At 43.2% G+C, this 24,025-nt stretch overlaps 1 protein-coding gene across 1 annotated transcript; it reads left to right on the top strand.

Annotated features, from left to right (window-relative positions):
• Window positions 1-17,318: 17,318 nt before the first annotated feature.
• On the top strand, window positions 17,319-17,885 carry LOC120965949 (uncharacterized). The gene is made up of 2 exons (XM_040391467.2): window positions 17,319-17,396; window positions 17,542-17,885. The coding sequence occupies exons 1-2, from the start codon at window positions 17,319-17,321 to the stop codon at window positions 17,761-17,763; spliced, it is 300 nt and encodes a 99-aa protein (XP_040247401.1). The 3' UTR covers window positions 17,764-17,885.
• The last annotated feature ends 6,140 nt before the right edge of the window (window positions 17,886-24,025 follow it).

The following is a 24,025-nucleotide window of genomic DNA, read 5'->3' as shown; positions in this document are numbered from 1 at the left end:
ATAATGCTACCGTCAATCAAAGCAAGATAAGATGCATAAAATATAAACATCACATGCAATCAATATAAGTGATATGATATGGCCATCATCATCTTGTGCTTGTGATCTCCATCTCCGAAGCAACGTCATGATCACCATGGTCACCGGCGCGACACCTTGATCTCCATCGTATCATCGTTGCCGTCTCGCCAACTATTGCTTTTACGACTATCGCTACCGCTTAGTGATAAAGTAAAACAATTACATGGCGATTGCATTTCATACAATAAAGCGACAACCATATGGCTCCTGCCAGTTGCCGATAACTCGGTTACAAAACATGATCATCTCATACAATAAAATATAGCATCATGTCTTGACCATATCACATCACAACATGCCCTGCAAAAACAAGTTAGACGTCCTCTACTTTGTTGTTGCAAGTTTTACGTGGCTGCTACGGGCTTAGCAAGAACCGTTCTTACCTACGTATCAAAACCACAACGATAGTTTGTCAAGTTGGTGCTGTTTTAACCTTCGCAAGGACCGGGCGTAGCCACACTCGGTTCAACTAAAGTGAGAGAGACAGACACCCGCCAGTCACCTTTAAGCAACGAGTGCTCGCAACGGTGAAACCAGTCTCGCGTAAGCGTACGCGTAATGTCGGTCCGGGCCGCTTCACTCACAATATCGCTGAACCAAAGTATGACATGCTGGTAAGCAGTATGACTTATATCGCCCACAACTCACTTGTGTTCTACTCGTGCATAACATCAACGCATAAAACCTGGCTCGGATGCCACTATTGGGGAACGTAGTAATTTCAAAAAAATTCCTACGCACACGCAAGATCATGGTGATGCATAGCAACAAGAGGGGAGAGTGTTGTCCACGTACCCTCGTAGACCGAAAGCGGAAGCGTTAACACAACGCGGTTGATGTAGTCGTACGTCTTTACGATCCGACCGATCAAGTACCGAACGCACGGCACCTCCGAGTTCAGCACACGTTCAGCTCAATGACGTCCCTCGAACTCCGATCCAGCCGAGTGTTGAGGGAGAGTTTCTTCAGTACGACGGCGTGGTGACGATGATGATGTTCTACCGACGCAGGGCTTCGCCTAAGCACCGCTACAATATTATCGAGGTGTAATATGATGGAGGGGGGCACCGCACACGGCTAAGAGATCAATATATCAATTGTTGTGTCTTTGGGGTGCCCCCTGCCCCCGTATATAAAGGAGCAAGGGGGAGGCCGCCGGCCAAGGAGGAGGGCGCGCCAAGGGGGGAGTCCTACTCCCACCGGGAGTAGGACTCCTCCTTTCCTTGTTGGAATAGGAGAAGGGAAGGGAGAAGGAGAAAGAAGGAAGGGGGCGCCCCCCCTCCCTAGTCCAATTCGGACTAGTCCATGGGGAGGGGTGCGGCCACCCTTTGGGGTCTTTCTCTCCTTTCCCGTATGGCCCATTAAGGCCCAATACGAATTCCCGTAACTCTCCGGTACTCCGAAAAATAACCGAATCACTCGGAACCTTTCCGAAGTCCGAATATAGTCGTCCAATATATCGATCTTTACGTCTCGGCCATTTCGAGACTCCTCGTCATGTCCCCGATCTCATTCGGGACTCCGAACTCCTTCGGTACATCAAAACACATAAACTCATAATATAACCGTCATCGTAACGTTAAGCGTGCGGACGCTACGGGTTCGAGAACTATGTAGACATGACCGAGACACCTCTCCGGTCAATAACCAATAGCGGAACCTGGATGCTCATATTGGCTCCCACATATTCTACGAAGATCTTTATCGGTCAGACCGCATAACAACATACGTTGTTCCCTTTGTCATCGGTATATTACTTGCCCGAGATTCGATCGTCGGTATCTCAATACCTAGTTCAATCTCGTTACTGGCAAGTCTCTTTACTCGTTCCGTAATACATCATCCCGCAACTAGCTCATTAGTTGCAATGCTTGCAAGGCTTATAGTGATGTGCATTATCGAGTGGGCCCAGAGATACCTCTCCGACAATCGGAGTGACAAATCCTAATCTCGAAATACGCCAACCCAACAAGTACCTTCGAAGACACCTGTAGAGCACCTTTATAATCACCCAGTTACGTTGTGACGTTTGGTAGCACACAAAGTGTTCCTCCGGTAAACGGGAGTTGCATAATCTCATAGTCATAGGAACATGTATAAGTCATGAAGAAAGCAATAGCAACATACTAAACGATCGAGTGCTAAGCTAACGGAATAGGTCAAGTCAATCACGTCATTCTCCTAATGAGGTGATCCCGTTAATCAAATGACAACTCATGTCTATGGCTAGGAAACATAACCATCTTTGATTAACGAGCTAGTCAAGTAGAGGCATACTAGTGACACTCTGTTTGTCTATGTATTCACACATGTATTATGTTTCCGGTTAATACAATTCTAGCATGAATAATAAACATTTATCATGATATAAGGAAATAAATAATAACTTTATTATTGCCTCTAATGCATATTTCCTTCAGCTCAAAGCCCCACTGCTGCATCACACACAAAATACCACACACGACGAGATATCTCTCTCTTGCCACCTCAAATGGAGGAAAAAACCCATTGCCACCAGTGGTAGTAAGAGGAGCAACCCCAAAGGGCGTCGAACCTGTCAGGACGACATACCTCCATTATCAATCTTAGAGACCATATCGCAAATGTCCATGTCGTGGCGTGCTCACACATCACTAAAGTGCAATCGCCCTGGCACATGCTTGGTGCACACACCAGCCAAGTGATGTCGTGTTGTCCATATGAATGTAGCACAGCCACCATCCGCACGCTTCTGGCTCCTACAGGTCTAAAATATGACGACTAGATGTTGCTGCTACACCCAAAACAAGAACCCCCCCCCCCCCCCCCACCCTCTGTTATACCCTTTGGGTACAAGGTCCACCATCGACTAGAAATAGCCGAAGGCAGTGATGTTAGGGAAGAACAGAGCCACCGACCATGTGCTGGGCAAGGATGGAGCTTCATCGCCATCTAAGGGAGACAAGGGTGCAGAAGAAGGTGGGTTGAGGCCGGGGAGGCGACGGAGAATTCGTTGACGACATTCTAGGGTTCAGGACAGGACGACCAAGGGCTCGGGATATGGCTTTTGGTCCGAAGGCCCAACTAGAATTTTAATGAAAATATAGACATAATATATTACAAAAATAACTAAATAATGTTTTAAATAAAAAAGGTTGGGCATTTTTAAGCTCGGCCCAACCTATAATTTTAATGAAAATTTAGACATATTAATGTATTCCAACAATAACTAAATATCTTTTAAATAAAAAAACAACGGTCATTTGTAAGCACGTCCTAACGAATGCTCTTGGCAAAAATAAAGTAGATGGCAATAATGAAAATTTAGACATATTTTTAAGCTTTTCCCTCTAATCACTCCATAACAGTGCTCCCGCATCGACCACCCAAGAACTGTTCCAGCGTGTACAGCGGCGCTCACTTCTCTGTAGCACAAGAGACACGATTGTGTCTGTCCATCATCCGTTGTCCATCTGTCGCGCGTCACTGCTGCATGCATGAATTACTCCTTCCTCCGTCCCATAATATAAGAGCATTTTTGATATTAGTCTAGTGTAAAACCCTTCTTAGATTATGGACGGAGGAAGTGCGTATGATCCATTGCATCTGTGTCTAGTCTCTTGCGGCCAAATTAATTGGCGTCGCCGTCCATGGCAGTCGAGCCATCGGCATCAACGCCGCCTGCCTCGGTTTTCTATCTGCGCTCCTCGCGTCGCCGGCAGGGCTCAGCCGGAAGGAAGCGGAGACAAGTGTGGCTCCGGCGGCTCTTTCTTTCTGGCGTGCAAGCCACTGTTTCCTTGGACGGCAACGCGGCCAGGCGCCGTGGCGACCAGTATGACTCGTGGCCACAGGATCGGGCGGGTCTGCGTCCGTGGTCCGGGCGGTACAAGCCTTCCGACCAAAGACCAACGCCGCACTCGCGCGCACAGATTTGACGACTGTAGGTTTTACATGCTGTTCAAGAATTTCTTTTTGGTCCACAGAAATAGGACGAGTGTTCTTCAGAAACCGTCGAGCGTACGAGGCGAAATTTCGTAACGTGTGTGTTGGTCGTGACCAGACGTACGGGCGCACGCGAGGCAGGGTGAACAGATAAAATATATCAGCGGTCAGATCCATTGGAAAACTACGACGTACGGGTTCTCCGTGGCCGCTCGGCGACGCGGCCAGGCTACGGCGGTGCAGGCAGCAGGCTACAGTAGTAGGTCTAACCCGTCGCACGCAAGTGAAATGACACGGCAACTCGCGCGTGCGTGCATGCGTGATCATGATAAAAAGATCTGTCGATCGAGGGACCTGCGTCAGCATGCAGACACGCGACTCTTCTTCTTTTCTTGACAAGAGGAGGCTTGTATTAAATCTCGGCACAAGTTACGTCTGAAATTTTACAGTCTACCATCACCAGCATAGCGCATTATTAAGAATACTAAAAGGCATAAGTGAAAACGGACAGATTTAACCCTCTTCTAAAACTTCGGCACAAATTGTTTTCAATAACTGCAAATACTTCAAAAAAAAAACTAGGCCGGGGCGCCATACTAGATTGCATGAAGCCTGGCTTGGGGCGTCAGCGTCATGCTAGATGGCGTGACAGCTACCTCTCTACTAAGGGCATCATGCTATCTGCCATGACGCCCCAGGCCAAGGTGTCATGCTACGTTCTGAGCCGGACGTCATGAAAAAGGGTAATTTTGTGATATATTTTCAGATCCGGTTCATTTTATGCTGAAGTTTTAGAAAATAGCCAAATAGTATGTCCCTTTTCACAAGCCATCTTTGGGCTATCTTAAGGATCCGTGAGATTTGCATTGGCTGCTCAATAGAAGGCATAATGAGAAGGCCCTTCTGTATCCAGACTGTTCTTGATTCTTTAATTCTTATGGTTACCCATTCACAAAATGCCGAGGCTCTAATTTGTTTTTGGATTCTTACCATGTTCTCTCGGGGCAAATGGTGAGTGTTGAGAACTCAAGCATCATTAGCCCAATTCAAGAGTGGAAATCCGAGAACAAATTTGTACCATTGTGAATATCATGACAGTGTCTCTCAATGATTTCTTTGCGAGAGTCTCTCAATGATGACTACTTAGGATTGTGGCGAAGATTCATTGAAGCAGTCGTTGCCTAGGTTTAAATCTGATTGGGCACCATGAAAGTAATACGGTTGCTTGACATGGTTGTGGTTATCTATGTTGCAACCTGGAGCACTAGCGCTTTAGCTTAAATGGGGGATTAATCGTGTGCACCTACCGCTCATATGGAAAACCCCTCTTCTTGATGTTCTCTCTCTGGGGTAATGAAGGTACCTACTTGTGTACATTGTGATGCTTTGGCTGTTTTTGTATATGAGGATCATGCATTTTGTCTTCAATGTAACATATGTGTACGCCTTTCTAGGTATTTAATGCTTTTTGACTTTTACGCAGATTTTGGCACAAGCTATGTAACAAAAAACACCCTACACATGTCTAGAGTTGGATAGCGGAAAAAAACGATCATGCAAATGCAAATAATTGGGGAGTAGAATTTGAGAGATTCGCAAACAGGGGTTGACACAAAAGATTTTTGACCAGTGGTTCTGATAGGTGGTGATATCTTGCGTCCACGTTGATGGAGACTTCAATCTCAAGGATATCTTGCATCCGCGGAGGGCTCCACCCACAAAGGGTCCACGAAGAAGCAACCTTTTCTATCCCACCATGGCTTACGTCCACAAAGGACTAGCCTCACTCGGGGTAGATCTTCACGAAGTTGGCGATCTCCTAGCCTTTACAAACTTCTTGGTTTCTCCACACGATTCAGAGACTCCCAAGCACACCTAGTCAAGCTACCATCCTCCAAAACGTAATAGGTGGGGTTGTTGATGATGAACTTCTTACTCTTGTGCTTCAAAAGATCATCTCCTCAACACTCAAACACTCCCTCACATATTTTGGCTTTGGGACAGGAGAGGATTTGGGTGGAAAGCAATGAGGTGACTAGAAATCAAACGCTGTATGGTTTGAGTGGAATCCCTTTGATATCAACACAAGGATGGAGAGTTCTCTCTCAGAAAAAATGGATATGAACAGTTTGGTAGAGTGGGTGGGGTATATATAGGCAGCACCAAAAATCCAACCATTCCACACCTTTATGCAAAGTTTGGTGGGACCAGGTGAAACTACTCAGTGAGACTGACCTGTACAAAAGGTTTGAACTTTAGGCGTTTCGGTGAGACCGGGTGAAAACCTTAGATTGCTCCGAGATGTGATGACCTAAGCATTTGCCATGCTTTGGTGTCATCGACTGAAACCAATCAAAAATTTCGATTGAATTTCAGTTGGCAATAGAAGGTTGGCAGGTGCACTTCGCTGGACTGAAGGGCCAACTCGATGAGACCGGATGTGAGTGGATCGGTGGGACCGAGTTTGACTTAGGGTTTTGGACATAGTGCAATGTTAGAGTTTGACTGGGCTTTTGGAGCTTGATCTCTAAGCACTTGAGCAGTGAGCCAATGATCACAACCTTATCTACTTTTGATAGTATTTGCATACCTATGGACTCAATGTGATCTTGAAACACTTAAATATAAAATAGAGTTTTGAAATTTGGCCAACACTTGTCCTTAACATCTGAGGGGTTCCATTTCATATCCCAAAGTCGTGCCCTAGTTAAACTTATCCTAAAATGTACTTAAGGAAAACATTAGTCCAACAATATGTATATTGATATGAATTATCAAAACGATCAAGGGAGTGGATGTGCTTTCAACCTTGTATCCTATAAAGGCAATGTCTATTTTTATATATCTTTTTGTTCATCACTATTGGTCTGATGCTTTCTTTGTCCCTCCTCTGACATTGATAACGGGCTACATTGTGTGGTATACCCGCAAGGAAGTGTTTAGCTTCCAACAATTTTTTTTCCATTCCTTGCTTTTCAGATGCACCATAAGAAATTCATAATGTTTGTGGTAGTAGCTTGTGGGTGATTGGAATTTATAATGGACAGAATGATGGAGGGATTAGGAATAGAAGCACGGTTTTATTTGTGATAGTTGTCCAGTTATAACATACCCAGGCTCCAAGAACCATCTAGCTTTTGCATAAGAGCAAGTGAAAAATAGGTTCATGTGAGCACAACATATCTTGACATGGGAGGAGCATCTACCTTCCCTCTTGTGTGTTGATATAACCTTCCTTAGAAGCATCTATGCAAAGGTTTGTGCCCTCGGGAGCATTCCTTTTTCTTTCCAAGCTTGCTTCAAAAGTTGCATAATCTCCATTCGCACCTGTCTAGGTAATGGTTCTCCTTGCTGTTGCATCTCATGAGAGCAAAATCTCTAAGCAGTTTTGAAGGTGCATTTCCCTCATGATGAGGTTTCCGACAATAAATATTCGGTCCTTCATTTGTTATTAGGGAACCTACATAATATTATCACTTGTTTGTTGGCTAAAAAGGGTGTAAATGAGATTAGCTCCGAACATCCACCATATTGTCGTGATGCTCACATCTTGCGTTCATCCTCCGAAAACTGACTTGTACGTCAAAATTTTCACATATCGGATTTTCTCTAACATGCTTGTACGTCAACTTGGCTTTGCCAAGGGCCACAAATCCATGATGAGCCAGGCCCAGCCCCTCAGCCATCATTGCTCCATTACGACGACCACGCTTTTCCATTTAAACACCCTCTAATTACTGTACTCGTTAACGCTGGTCCCGCATCGCCCCATCGATGTATCTATCACCCACGAACTGTTCCAGCATAAATATTATAGCATGGCTGCTCTCACTTCTCTGTAGCTACAGGCTACAGCATCAGCATTGTCCGTCTATCTGTCTATCGCCCGTCATCGCATCTACACCTACATAGATGATCCATGCTGTCTCGAATTACTTGTCTTAAATTTGTTTAGATATGGATGCATCTAACGCTGAAAATTGTTACTGTTAGATACAACCGTATATAATCCCGCAAAAAAAAGATACAACCGTATACACTGAAAGCTGAATAAAACTGTTGCTTATTGATTATTTGGTGCGGCATACAAGAGTATATAAGAGGGTACAAACCGACTTGGGGCAGGGATACAAAACTGACTTGGACTAGAAGTCGTATACCATAATGACTACTCTAACATCCCCCCGCAGTATCAACGGCAGGCTCGACGACGTTGAGACTGAAACAGATATCTTGAAACGGCTTAGTAGGCAGTGCCTTGGTGAAAATGTCAGCAAACTGAGCCGTAGAGGGAACATGAAGCACCCGAACCTGACCAAGAGGAACCTTTTCACGAACAAAATGAATATCAATCTCAATATGCTTTGTGCGTCGGTGTTGAACTGGATTGCTGGTCATGTAGACTGCTGATATGTTGTCACAGTAGACAATAGTGGCCTGCTCAATAGGCCTGTGTAGCTCGGAGAGTAACTGCCGAATCCAGATTGTATCTGCAACGGCATGTGCCACAGCGCGATACTCAGTCTCGGCCGACGAACGTGAGACTGTAACCTATCTTTTCGAAGACCAAGAAATCAAATTGTTACCAAGAAAAACACAAAAACCGAAAGTGGACCCTCGAGTGTCAGGACAACCAGCCCAGTCTGCATCAGAGTATGCGGTAAGCGAGTTTGGAGAAGAATTATTGAGGTGGAGACCATGATTGAGAGTTCCTTTTAAATACCGAAGAATGCGTTTAACATGATTATAGTGAGGAACCCGGGGATCATGCATATAGAGACATGCTTGTTGAACAGCAAAAGAGATTTCAGGACGAGTAATGGTGAGATATTGGAGCGTACCTGTTAGGCTACGATAGAGAGTAGGATCGGAAAAGGGTTCACCGGTAGCCGAAAGTTTAAAACTAGTATCGACAGGAGTGCGAGATGATTGACAGTCAAGCATACCAGCACAATTAAGAAGATCAAGAATATACTGCCGTTGGGAAAGAAAAAGACTGGAGGAATCTCGAACAACAGCAATGCCTAAGAAATGATGAAGGAGTCCTAGGTCAGTCATAGAAAATTCAGATCTAAGAAGAGAGACAATATGATCTAAGAACTTTTGAGAGGAGGCGGTAAGAATGATATCATCTACATAAAGAAGTAAATAGGCAGTGTCAGAAGTTTGATGATACACAAAAAGAGAGGTGTCGGAGAGAGATGGAGTGAAGCCTATTGTTTGAATGAAGGAGGAGAAGCGTTGAAACCAAGCTCGTGGGGCCTGTTTAAGACCGTAGAGACATTTCTGAAGAAGACATACATGAGTTGGAAAGGATGGATTTTCAAAACCCAGAGGTTGCTGGCAGTAGACAGTTTCTTGAAGGGAACCATGGAGGAAAGCATTTTTAACATCAAGTTGGTGAATGGGCCATGAAGAGGAGACAGCAACACTAAGAACGGTGTGAATGGTGCTAGGTTTAACAACAGGAGAGAAGGTTTCTTCGTAATCAATTCCTTGTTGCTGAGAAAAGCCACGACAAACCCACCTGGCTTTATATCGTGAGAGGCTCCCATCGGAGTGGAACTTTTGGCGAAAAATCCATTTGCCAGAAACAGTATTTGTATTGGGAGGACGAGGAACAAGTTGCCAGGTGTTGTTTTGAAGTAAAGCATTATATTCTTCTTGCATGGCAGCGGCCCAATTGGGACCAAGTAGAGCAGTTTTGTAATTCTTTGGAAGAGAAGTGAGAGATACGGAGGTATGAAGGTTTAGGCGGTCTTGGGGTTGATGAAATCCTGATTTGGCCCTAGTACGCATGCGATGATCATTAATCGGGGCTGCTGTAGGAATAGCACGAGGGGGTAAGGTGGGTACTGGTGAGTCCGGCGCAGCGGAAGAGTCGGACGAAGGAGTAGGGCTGGGTGGTGGAGTGGGAGCAGGGCTGGGTGGTGGAGTGGGAGTAGGGGCCGGGGGTGTTGGGGAGGGAGCAGGGGCCGGGGGTGTTGGGGACGTCTCGGGTGGGGTGAGTGTATGGTTGGGATTGGCTATGGTGGGTGTTAATGATGGTGGTGATAAGTTGTGTTCGGCAGGTAGGGGAGTATATAGTTGGAAAGGACGGGGAGAGGGGGTGTTTGCGGAGCTAGGGGTGTTGGATGGTGTAGTAGTGCGTTGTGAGAAAGGAAAAATGTGCTCAGCAAACGTGACATGACGAGAGACATGAACGTGTCCGGTGTGAAGGTCGAGACAGCGATAGCCTTTGTGCTCGTCAGAGAAGCCGAGAAAAGCACATGGGATAGAGCGTGGTGACAATTTATTTGCAGAAATGGCGTAGGCATTGGGAAAACAGAGACAACCGAAAACACGAACCGCGGAGTAGTCGGGGTGGGAAAGAAAGAGGGAATAATAGGGAGTAGTGTTGGATTTAGTTTTAGGAGGTCGAATATTTAGAAGGAAGGTGGCCATGTGTAGGGCTTTAGCCCAAAACTTGGGAGGCATAGATGATTGAATGAGGAGAGTGCGAACTATATCATTGAGGGTGCGAAGAGAGCGTTCTGCTTTACCATTTTGAGGGGATGTGTAGGGACATGAGAACCTAAGCAGGATGCCATGTTGTAAGAAGAAAGTACGATTTTTAATGTTATCAAACTCGCGACCATTGTCACATTGGATAAAGCGAATTGGGAGGAAGAAGTGAACAGACACATAGCGTTGAAAATTAAGGAAAAGAGAATGGACCTCGGATTTGTTGCGTAGAGGAAAAGTCCGAACAAAGTGGGTGAAATCATCGAGGATAACAAGGTAGTATTTAAAACCCGAAACACTTGCAATGGGAGAGGTCCATAAATCACAATGTATTAATTCAAAGGGAAAAGTGCTACAAGAACTAGAGGAACTAAAGGGAAGACGCACATGTTTGCCTAATTGACAAGACTCGCAAAACACAGAATTATGAGAGTCCCTATTACATGGTATGGTAAATTCACTAAGCATAGAAGCTAAGACGGCGGGGTTGGGATGGCCCAAGCGACGATGCCAGAGATCGACGGAGGCCAGCATGGATGTTGGAGGGGTGGCGGCAGGAACTCCATTAAGAGAATAAAGATCACCGGAGCTATTGAAGCGAGCGATCTCGGCCTTGGTCAGGTAATCCTTCACAGATAAACCAAAAGGGTCAAATTCAGCCGAAACTAGATTGTCGCAAGTAAATTGGCGAACAGAGATAAGATTTTTAATGAGGGCGGGTGCAACTAGAACATCGCGAAGTAAAAGAGGTTTGGTGGAAGAGGGAAGTTGAGCCTGACCAACACAATATATAGGAATAGATGATCCATCTCTAAGGATAATGGAAGGGAAAGGAGATTTAGTGCAAGAAGATAACCAATTACTAGATGCAGACATATGACTAGAGGCCCCTGAATCAAAGATCCAATCCGTACCTGAGTTTCCTTGTGCAACAAAGTTATTCATGGCCTGGAAAAAGGCAGCTTGATCCCAGCTCGGCGTCGCAGGTGAGGGTGGTGTCAGAAGCAGTGCCGGCGGATACGATGGTGAAGGCAGTAGGGCCGGCTGGGGAGTGTAGTAGGCATTGGCCGGTTGTGGTGGGGGTGGCGTCGGGAGCAGGGCCGGCTGAGGTGTGTAGTAGGCGCCGCCGTCGGTGGTGTAATGACCATAAGGAGCATATGTCGGGGCGGCGTGATAGGCATTGGCCGGCTGTCGGGGGTTGAGAACTCCGGGAGCACCAGTAGGCGGCCGAATGCCGGGTTGCCAGGCACCTGAGTATGCCGGCGGAGCACCGATGGTGGACGGAGCGGACCAGGGCATGGGCCATGCTTGAACAAGCCCCGTCCAAGGATCATGAGGAGGCCGCCATGCAACCACAGATGGAGCACTGGTGGGTGGTGCAGGAGTCGGTGCTGGTGATGTCGTAGGCGGAACCGAACGAGTCGACGGCGGCCTGTAGATAGGGTTTTTGCCGCGGTAGTTCTGACTAGGACGCCAGCCTGGGGGCGGTTGAAGAGATGACGATGCGGACGGCCCGGCGGCAGGAGCCGGCATGAAAGGCGGCGCTGGTGTAGACGACAGAGGAGGACGAGCCGCAGCATGAAAGACCTTGGGGCGAGAGTCCTTGCGAGCTTGTGTTTCCGCCGCGAGTTGTAGCAAGGAACGAACTTCAGCGAAGGTAGGAGGGAGCCGTATCATCGGTATGAACGAGGCTTGCTTGTCAAAGTCTTCGCTGAGGCCGACGACGACGATATTGATTAGCAGTGAGTCGCTAACTGTATCGCCGAGTTCGCGGAGCTCATCACCAATGGTCTTAACGTGCTGGCAGAACAGGTTCACCGGGCGTCTCCTTGCACCATATTGCGAAGCTCGGTGTGGAGAGCGTTTTTCCGAGCGTCGGTGTTGCTTTGGAAGAGCTGACGGAGGGAGTGCCAGATGTTGGCAGCGGTGGCGCCGTCGTGATCAAGCATGTTGAAGATCTCGGTGGTGATGCGGGTGTAGAACCACTGGACGATCGCGAGATCGTCTTTCAACCATTGCGGATCGTCGGTGCGGGGGAGACAGTTGGCGGCGACATGCGAGCGCAGGTTGCAGCGGCCGAGGTGGAGATCGAAGAGATGTCTCCAATGGTAGTAGTTGTGGGCGGCGAGATCAAGAACTATGGGGATGTAGGGGCTGACGTTGGAGATTGTGTCAGCAAGAGATATTGGTGCGGCGAGGATGGGTGCAGGGTAGTTTTGTGGAGCTATGGTGAGGGCCGAGAGAGAAGCGGCCGCGGCGTTGGCAGCCTTGGCGATGAGTGCGGCCCGGCGCTCGAAGTAGCCGGGCGGCGGCGGCGGCGGTGGCGTTGGCGGAGCCATACCCTAAACCCTGGGACCGGTATCTGATACCATGAAAGCTGAATAAAACTGTTGCTTATTGATTATTTGGTGCGGCATACAAGAGTATATAAGAGGGTACAAACCGACTTGGGGCAGGGATACAAAACTGACTTGGACTAGAAGTCGTATACCATAATGACTACTCTAACGTACACACAAGAGGTAATATATATAGCAAGCAACTCTTCCTAGGGACTTCTTAAATGGAGAGTTGATCATTCTAATAGAAATATGAGAAATCACAAATGATAGGAAGCGTATCCGTGTAGGAGTATATGCTTTATTATGGGCAATTTGGAACAGCAGAAATGATTTGGTTTTTAACAGAACAACAAATATTCATTTTTGCAGGTTATTTTCCAGGCCACTGCACTGATCCGTATGTGGTCGCTACTCACTCCGGCGGATGCCAGGGAGCGTATGGTTACTGGGTCTATCCGGTGGGAGACGGTAGCACGGGCTATCTTCAACTGGTTTGGATGGCGGTCATGTAATAGGATAGGTGTTTAGTTTCCTATCTTCTTTTATGCCTGCCGGTTGTGGCTATCCTGCTCTTTTGTTTATGCTCTATGTGAGCCTTTTTGCTTTTTTGAGACCTGAAGACTTTGTTTGAACCTTTTGCTTATCAATAATATGGCCGTATGCATCGTTCTGATGCAGAGGCCGGAGGATAACTCCCTTTTCGAAAAAAAAGAAATGATAGAAAGCGTGGTAGTATATGTTTACATATTTGTCTTGATTCTATTGGTCGATACACCACTTTTCAACACTCTGATATATACTTCCTCCGTTTTTAAATATAAGTCTTTTTAAAGATTTTAATATAGACTACATACGGAGCAAAATGAGTAAATCTACACTTTAAACTATGTTTATATACATTCGTATATAGTTCATATTAATTTTTTAAAAAAGACTTGTATTTAGAAACGAAGGGAGTACATACCAATGTTGATCTAGTTGCTCCAACATCAAAACATTGGCTACCAACAACAATGGAAAAAAGGTTTAATGCATCTCCCAACCAAGATAATGCGTTAGTTCTTCGCTGATTAATACTACTCCCTCCTTTCCGGTTTATAGGGCTCAATTCAAAAATCTCACCAACCAAGGTAGATGGTGAGTGGTGGAATAATTTTTGTAATTTGCAAAAGCATCCAATTAATCCTCTTGTTTTCCTTAAAAATTTATGTTTACCAATGTATTAATTGCAATGCATGCATGCATAAAGTACATGCATTGGTCAATTTTTTCTTAATACTTGCATGCAAAGATTTAATGCACCTTGAAATCTGAACTTGTGATGGGAAACAACCAAATTAAGCCTTATAAAATGGAAAAAATAAGATTTTAAGATAAGCCCTATAAACCGGCAAGGAGTAGTACAGTCGTGTGCAGAGGGCCGCAAAAGGGCCGCCTCGAGGTGCGTGCTAGTCGTCGTCCATGGTGGTGGCATGTCTGACCTCGGCAAGCTCGCACGCTTCATCAGAATATTTTTACTGAAAAATGCAGCAGTCTTTGTCAGCCACTGTGTCGGTGTGCCTTTGCACTCTCTGCTCGAGCCCTGAGCTGGGCGGCTAGCTAGCCTTTCAAACACTTAATTATCCGATTATTGCCTTGCCTTCTCCCATCGGAGAGGGGATCCTCTGACATACGGTGCCCTGCCGTTGGGCCCACATGCCAGTGGCCCGACGGCACGTCAGAGGAGCTGCGTCCTCTTCCATCATGGCCTGGCCTGGCTAAGGTAGAATTGTTGTGTAACATGATGTCTTTGTCAGAAGACGGTAATCATCTTCCATGGAGTAGCAAGCTTTCAGCTAATTATAGAGAAAAAAGGGTTATAAAGCAAATATCCGATACATTCAGGCACTGGTTTCGGCTAATTATAACCACGTGTGTGGCGTACTCTTCTGACTGACCTACCTACGTCACCCAGGCACTAGGCTGACCAACATTTCACTTTTCTTTCTTCTGCTAGGTAATTGTCCTTCCGTTGCAAACCGAGTATACGCGATACATTGGTGGTGATAATTTTTAATGATTATTTCTACGCAATCACGATAAATTGCATGCCATTTTATTATTAATGTGCCGGTGTACAAAAATAGACTTTAGCTATTGATTAAATACAAACTTGGCTTATAAAAAAATAGCACTATGATTTACTCCCCTTGTCTCAAAATAAGTGACTCGACTTCGTACTAACCTTAGTACAAAGTTACTACAAAGTTGAGTCACTTATTTTGGGACGGAGGGAGTACTTAGTAAGCCAATAAGAAGTGTGATAGCTTAGGAGTATCAACTAATATATACATTCAAAAATTTCTAAAGGCGTATACACATGAAAAAATTGCAGACTAAAAGTATTTTCATTTCCTTATATGAACTACGGATTTGGTTTCTCCATAAAAACATAAAGCAATTACCCTGCTATCCGGGACAAATATCCGTGGCCTGAGGGAATGGAAAGCCGGCAACCCATTGAAGATGAAGGCAACTATCTGCTAGATTTAGAATATGCACATATTTTAAATGGCCTAACTTTAGCAATGTATCTCGAAATGCAAAGTGATAAACATCATCAATCACTCATGTGATAGTACAAGATTTAAAAGGAGATCATCTCACATGCATGCTTTATTATTCATACACATTCAAACTATTACAATAGGAGATGAACATACTTCTCTGACATTCTAATCCGGTAAAAAAATAGATTGATTGTGTCATCTTTTCCACTCTGACATTAAGAAATTTTAGAATTACTCAAAGCATTTTTTTACTAAGAGTTGAAGATACCACATTCCCATTCAATGTTGGATATGCAAGGAAATTATGATCTTCCCCAAATACATACTTATGACAATTTGTATGCAACTATCATCTTGCAAGAATGTGCACATAAATCAAATCAATTGGCAAAATCGAAAAAAATGCTCGGATCTATCATCATTTCGCAGCAACATGATATAGACAAATCTAGGTATTACTTGTTCGTGTTTGCTGAGTTGTCACAAAATGTCTTGCTTGCAAGATATAGGAACGCCAACCATGCACCATCCAAACAACCAGGCCAGCTCCTTTTATTTCCTCAAGTCAGTTGTCGATGATTTTCATCAGGTTAGTATTACTGCATTTCATCAAGCACTTGGTAGTATAAAAAAGTAATGTATCAAAAAAATTACCATACCCAGGCCATCGGCAAGATGCACAAGATTTATTGGCATCATCGTACCCAAGTATCACCAAACTGAGCAGGACCAGACTTCCGGCGATCTGCTCCAGCCTCCAGCGCCAACTGCCTCCGTCAGGCCTTCCTCTGCATCCCCTACGTGCATGGCTATTCTACTGGATCGTCACGTTGCCAAGGCGTTATCCATTGTCGGCCGTCGTGACAGGACGCGGTCTACGACCATGCTAGAGAGAGAGAGAGACGACGTAGGGGAGAACGGGAGGGCAGAGCAGATCGGTGGCAGCGGCATGGGAAGGAGAACGTGGAAGAGGAATCGGTTGCTCTTTTTTTAAGGTAGAGATCAGCTAATCTTTCCTGAGAAGGAGAATCTAAACCCCGATTTTTGGGAGAAATTAAATGTGACTGGATCGTGGGGTGGGAAAGTTAGTAACGGTAAAAAAAAATCGAAGGAGGGTGCGGACGAAGAGGTGGGACGTAAGAGGGGAGACGGATCCTTAAGCTTTTTCTAGGTAGTATATAGAATATAGAGATATACTCCCTCCTTTCCGGTTTATAGGGCTTATCTCAAAATCTTAGTTTTTCCATTTTATAAGGCTCAATTTGGTTGTTCACCATCACAAGTTCAGATTCCAAGGTGCATTAAATAATTGCATGCAAGTATGAAGAGAAAATTGACCAATGCATGTACATTATACATGCATGCATTGCAATTAATACATTGGTAAACATAAATTTTTGAGAAAAACAAGAGCATTAATTGGGTGCTTTTGCAAATTACAAAAAGTATTCCACCACTCACCATCTACCTTGGTTGGCGAGATTTTTGAATTGAGCCCTATAAACCGGAAAGGAGGGAGTAGATAGGTATAGATATAGATATATTGAATAGAAGTATAGCTATAGATAATACATGAATCTGTTTCTTGCAAAAAATGATAATACAAGGGTTTTTTCAACTTTGGAACTAATTAATAGACAAAAAGTATAAATACAATTGTATCTTATTTGTGCATGTGAATTAATACGTCTACTAAGAATAGATATTGCATGATCCTTCTGCATCAAATTTTAATTAAACATTAGTTGAGTGCTTAACATTGCCACTTATACATATCCGTGTGGATTTGCCTCTATATAAATGCTATTGTGCAGATAAGTATGTAATTAATGTATCTGGCCTATAAAAGGCACAAGGCGTTTACTCCACTAGTATACCAGTTGTGCTTGACAGTCTAGCGCAACCACATCACCTATCCAACATGATATCCTATAGGTTCGGTGCCTATACGAATGCCAAGCTAGCAACAATTATGTTCTTTGTGCTCCTCGGATGCCGTGTTCATATATTTATATGATTATATCCCTAGTATTTTCACTAGTCCAAAAACTTGTGTACTTCACATCTCAGAATACACATGAGCTACGATGATGATTCGTTTAACTACATGTCTTCTAATGTGCCTTTTTTGTGTTATTATCGAGAGATCAGGTGGTCGCCAACTAGATGTCAATACTGGATCCAGCGCCGCTCGACGTCCTCCGATAATATTATGTGTGAGGAATACATGTGACCACCACACCTGTTGGTGTTGTATATCACAGTTCCCCGGTGATCACTGCTATGACAATTTAGATGACTGCCGCAAAGTATGCCCGCATCCGCCTACACCATCACTACCAATGGCTCAACAGACCATGATTTAGTTTTAGCTTCGCCTTCTACTAGCGAGACAAATAATAATAATATGGGAGATGCCTTTGAATCTATTGTTTTGCATGAGGTATTCACCATAAGGGAACTAAGAAATCACATATCCTAGCTTAAATGTTTGCAATTTGAATCTATTGTGTCTTCTTCATAATGAATCCATCATTTTATCGACCAGGACATGCCTTTTTCTACTAATTATCTAACCGAAATGAAGAATCTGAGTGACAGGGATACAGGATAAATTACTCTTTAATTTTTTTTCCAATATCACGCGGACCTTGTTGAAGCTCTTTTTAATTTCTCAATGAGACGAGAATTAAACGGATTCCTCAATTGATGGTTATGTGCATCGGTTGATGCAGAGGCCGGGGTAATACCCCTTTTCAAGCAAAACGAATTTCTCGATTGAACAATTTGTTCTGTTATTCTTGACAAAAACATACACCAACAATGTGCAGGCAGCGCGATATGGAATTATAGTGTCAGAAAGTGGTTTGAAGTACATATATTATTTGTTTTCTAACTAAAACCCACATGTACTATTATATGAGATTAAATAGTTGTACACTGAATCACGAATCTATCATTTTATCAGCCAGGAGATGCATTCTCTACTAATTTCATAGCAGAAACGAAGAATCTGAAAGAAAGGCATACATTTTTTAGGGGAAAAATAAAAAATAAAAATAAATAAATCCTTTTAATTTTGCTCTAGTATCAAGGGAGGCCTTCTGGATTACAATTAGGATATGGTAGGGCCGCAAAAGGCCCAACTCGAGATGTATGCAAGTCGTCCATGGTGGCCCGCTTGACCTCAGCATGCCCGAAAGAAAAATAAATAAATAAATGCAGCAGACTCATGTCAGTCAGTCACTAAGTGCCTCTGCTCTCTCTACCCTAGCCCTGAGCTCGGCGGCTGATACGTCTTCAACGTATCTATAATTTTTGATTGCTCCATGCTATATTATCTTCTGTTTTGGACATTATTGGGCTTTATTATACACTTTTATATTATTTTTGGGACTGACCTATTAACCGGAGGCCCAGCCCAGAATTGCAGTTTTTTGCCTATTTCAGAGTTTCACAGAAAAAGAATATCAAACGGAGTCCAAACGGAACGAAACCTTCAGGAACGTGATTTTCGGAACGAACATGATCCAGAGGACTTGGACCCTACGTCAAGAAAGCTACCAGGAAGCCACGAGGTAGGGGGCGCGCCCACCCCCCTGGGCGCGCCCTCCACCCTCGTGGGCCCCATGTTGCTCCACCGACGTACTCCTTCCTCCTATATATACCTACGTACCCCCAAACTACCAGATATGGAGCCAAAAACCTAATTCCACCGCCGCACCTTCTGTACCCATGAGATCCCATCTTGGGGCCTGTTCCGGAGCTCCGCCGGAGGGGGCATCGATCACGGAGGGCTTCTACATCAACACCATAGCCTCTCCGATGATATGTGAGTAGTTTACCTCAGACCTTCGGGTCCATAGTTATTAGCTAGATGGCTTCCTCTCTCTTTTTGGATCTCAATACAATGTTCTCCCCCTCTCTCGTGGAGATCTATTCGATGTAATCTTCTTTTGCGGTGTGTTTGTTGAGACCGATGAATTGTGGGTTTATGATCAAGTTTATCTATGAACAATATTTGAATCTTCTCTGAATTCTTTTATGTATGATTGGTTATCTTTGCAAGTCTCTTCGAATTATCAGTTTGGTTTGGCCTACTAGATTGATCTTTCTTGCAATGGGAGAAGTGCTTAGCTTTGGGTTCAATCTTGCGGTGTCCTTTCCCAGTGACAGTAGGGGCAGCAAGGCACGTATTGTATTGTTGCCATTGAGGATAACAAGATAGGGTTTATATCATATTGCATGAGTTTATCCCTCTACATCATGTCATCTTGCTTAAAGCGTTACTCTGTTCTTATGAACTTAATACTCTAGATGCATGCTGGATAGCGGTCGATGTGTGGAGTAATAGTAGTAGATGCAGGCAGGAGTCGGTCTACTTGTCTCGGACGTGATGCCTATATACATGATCATACCTAGATATTCTCATAACTATGCTCAATTCTGTCAATTGCTCAACAGTAATTTGTTCACCCACCGTAAAATACTTATGCTCTTGAGAGAAGCCACTAGTGAAACCTATGGCCCCCGGGTCTATTTTCCATCATATTAATCTTCCAACACTTAGCTATTTCCGTTGCCTTTTATTTTGCTTTGCATCTTTATCACAAAAATACCAAAAATATTATCTTATCATATCTATCAGATCTCACTCTCGTAAGTGAGCGTGTAGGGATTGACAACCCCTTATCGCGTTGGTTGCGAGGATTTATTTGTTTGTGTAGGTGCGAGGGACTCGTGCGTGGCCTCCTACTGGATTGATACCTTGGTTCTCAAAAACTGAGGGAAATACTTACGCTACTTTGCTGCATCACCCTTTCCTCTTCAAGGGAAAACCAACGCAGTGCTCAAGAGGTAGCAAGAAGGATTTCTGGCGCCGTTGCCGGGGAGTCTACGCAAAAGTCAACATACCAAGTACCCATCACAAACCCTTATCTCCCGCATTACATTATTTGCCATTTGCCTCTCGTTTTCCTCTCCCCCACTTCACCCTTGCCACTTTATTGGCCTTTTCTTCGCCTTCTTCCCGTATGTCTTTTTGTTTGTGTTTCCTTGTGCCTCCTATTTGCTTGCATCTTTGCTTGCTAAAAATCTATTGATATGGATCCACTTAAAGTGTTCTACTTGGATCATCTTCGATCCTTATGCGCTCGTGCTGAAACCCCAACTAGCCTAGTTGATGGGAAATATTTAGATGAGCATGCTCATTTTGTGCGTCACCATTTGTCTGAAAAGGGGAGACACTTATGGAATCAAATAAACAGATTGTTGTGTTATGCTTGGAATCTTTGTGAAATTTGTGATTTTACTTGTTGCTCTAAGAACCCTAAAAAACACCTTCCCTACCTATGTGAGTTTAATGATAATGAAATCTTATCTTCTTATGCAAAGGGTGTTTATAGTTACTACGATATCGAACAAATTGAAGAATTTGTTGCTTTTAAGGGTGCTTATGAAGTTGCTTCTTTGATTGAAAAGTATGATATTACTCTCTACGAAACTGAAAATTTTGACATACTTAAATATTGCTATGAAAACTATGCTCATAATGTCTATGTCAAAGAATTTATTGAGAGAATGATCGTTGCTTTGGAAGAAAATAATGATATGCATGAATCTATAGATAATGATGATTCCGATGATTTGATTGAAAAATCCCTTGATGAACATGATGCTTGCTATTCTTGTGGCCATGATGCCAATATTTATGAAGATGAATTTGCTATAGTTCCTTATGTTAAACATGAGATCATTGCTATTGCACCCATACTTGGTAGTTCCTTCGATGAAAAGCATGATTGCAATGATGTTATTATAAATTCTCTTAATGCCAATTGTGTTAATAATATGCAAAACCCTAAGCTTGGGGATACTAGTTTTGCTATGTCTACTACTTGTTGCAATGATCATGATTGGGGTGATTCTTCTTTTGATCTTGAAAATTTATTTAAGCCCCATGATGATTATGAGATTGATAATAGTGTTTGCAATATTATTGAAAGTGGGTTTGTAAGAGTGTCAACTTTAGATCCCACATATTTGGAGAATGTTCAATCTTATGAAATTTTTGATAAAAGTGGGTTTGGAGAGGTCATGACTTTAGCTAATGTTAATCCCACTATTTTGGAAGAGTGTCAACTTTGCATGCATGTGGGTCGTGTTGAAAATATTTTATGTGATAGCTATTTTGTTGAATTTTCTTATGATCCCACATGTAATTATTATGAGAGAGGAAAATATGGTTGTAGAAATTTTCATGTTACAAAATTACCTCTCGTTATGTTGAGATTGCTATCGTTCCTTTCCGCTTCCTTGCATATGCTAGTTTTTGCTTGCTATGATAATTTGTTTTTCTATAAGATGCCTATGCATAGGAAGTATGTTAGACTTAGATGTTTTTGTCACATATCTTATGATGCTCTCTTTGTGCTTCAATTCTTGTCTTTCTTCTGAGCATCATTGAAATCTCATTGCCTAGCTAAGGGCGTTAAACGATAGCGCTTGTTGGGAGGCAACCCAATTTTATTTTTAGTTTTTTGATTTTTGCTTCTGTTTAGGAATAAATATTTGTTCTAGCCTCTGGTTAGATGTGTTTTTATGTTCTAATTAGTGTTTGTGCCAAGTTAAACCTATAGGATCTTCTTGGATGATAGTTATTTGATCTTGCAGAAAATTTCAGAAACTTCCTGTTCACGAAAATAATTGCTAAAGATCACCAGAACGTGATAAAATATTGATTCCAATTGATGCTGATCAATAAACAAATTGTTTAGGTCTTCCTATTTTGGCTGAATTTTTGGAGTTCCAGAAGTTTGCGTTAGTTACAGATTACTACAGACTCTTCTGTTTTTGACAGATCCTGTTTTTCGTGTGTTGTTTGCTTATTTTGATGAATCTATGGCTAGTAAAATAGTTTATAAACTATAGAGAAGTTGGAATACAGTAGGTTTAACACCAATATAAATAAATAATGAGTTCATTACAGTACCTTGAAGTGGTCTTTTGTTTTCTTTCGCTAACGGAGCTCACGAGATTTTCTGCTGAGTTTTGTGTTGTGAAGTTTTCAAGTTTTGGGTGAAAGATTTGATGGATTATGGAACAAGGAGTGTCAAGAGCCTAAGCTTGGGGATGCCCATGGGACCCCCAAGATAATCTAAGGACACCAAAAAGCCAAAGCTTGGGGATGCCCCAGAAGGCATCCCCTCTTTCGTCTACTTCCATCGGTAACTTTACTTGGAGCTATATTTGTATTCACCACATGATATGTGTTTTGCTTGGAGCGTCTTGTATGATTTGAGTCTTTGCTTTTTAGTTTACCACAATCATCTTTGCTGTACACACTTTTTGAGAGAGACACACATGATTCAGAAATTATTAGAATACTCTATGTGCTTCACTTATATCTTTTGAGTTATATATTTTTTGCTCTAGTACTTCACTTATATCTTTTAGAGCACGGTGGTGGATTTGTTTTATAGAAACTATTGATCTCTCATGCTTCACTTAGATTATTTTGAGAGTCTTAAATAGCATGGTAATTTTCTTAAATAATCCTAATATGCTAGGTATTCAAGATTAGTAAAAACTTTCTTATGAGTGTTTTGAATACTAAGAGAAGTTTGATGCTTGATGATTGTTTTGAGACATGGAGGTAGTGATATTAAAGTTGTGCTAGTTGAGTAGTTGTGAATTTGAGAAATACTTGTGTTGAAGTTTGCAAGTCCCGTAGCATGCACGTATGGTAAACGTTATGTAACAAATTTGAAACATGAGGTGTTCTTTGATTGTCCTCCTTATGAGTGGCGGTCGGGGACGAGCGATGGTCTTTTCCTACCAATCTATCCCCCTAGGAGCATGCGCGTAGTGCTTGGTTTTTGATGACTTGTAGATTTTTGCAATAAGTATGTGAGTTCTTTATGACTAATGTTGAGTCCATGGATTATACGCACTCTCACCTTTCCATAGCCTCTTCGGTACCGTGCATTGCCTTCCTCACATTGAGAGTTGGTGGAAACTTCGCCGGTGCATCCAAACCCCGTGATATGATATGCTCTTTCACACATAAACCTCCTTATATCTTCCTCAAAACAGCCACCATACCTACCTATTATGGCATTTCCATAGCCATTCCGAGATATATTGCCATGCGACTTTCCACCGTTCTGTTTATCATGACACGTTCATCATTGTCATATTGCTTTGCATGATCATGTAGTTGACATAGTATTTGTGGCAAAGCCACCGTTCATAATTCTTTCATACATGTCACTCTTGGTTCATTGCATATCCCGGTACACCGCCGGAGGCATTCATATAGAGTCATACTCTGTTCTAGTATCGAGTTGTAATCATTGAGTTGTAAATAAATAGAAGTGTGATGATCATCATTTTCTAGAGCATTGTCCCAAGTGAGGAATAAAAAAAAGAGAGAAAGGCCATAAAAAAGAGAAGGCCCTAAAAAATGAGAGAAAAAGAGAGAAGGGACAATGTTACTATCCTTTTACCACACTTGAGCTTCAAAGTAGCACCATAATCTTCATGATAGAGAGTCTCTTGTTTTGTCACTTTCATATACTAGTGGGAATTTTTCATTATAGAACTTGGCTTGTATATTCCAACAATGGG

This window comes from Aegilops tauschii, chromosome 6 (genome assembly GCF_002575655.3).
Source record: "Aegilops tauschii subsp. strangulata cultivar AL8/78 chromosome 6, Aet v6.0, whole genome shotgun sequence".
Classification (NCBI taxonomy): domain Eukaryota; kingdom Viridiplantae; phylum Streptophyta; class Magnoliopsida; order Poales; family Poaceae; genus Aegilops; species Aegilops tauschii.
This window is presented reverse-complemented; position numbering and strand designations above follow the sequence as displayed.

Excerpts from the sequence above, each read along its gene's own strand:
- LOC120965949 (XM_040391467.2), top strand. The coding sequence starts at position 17,319 with ATGATATCCTATAGGTTCGGTGCCTATACGAATGCCAAGCTAGCAACA. Across the intron at positions 17,397-17,541 it reads TTGTGCTCCTCGGATGCCGT|AGATCAGGTGGTCGCCAACT; the intron begins GTTCATATATTT and ends GTTATTATCGAG.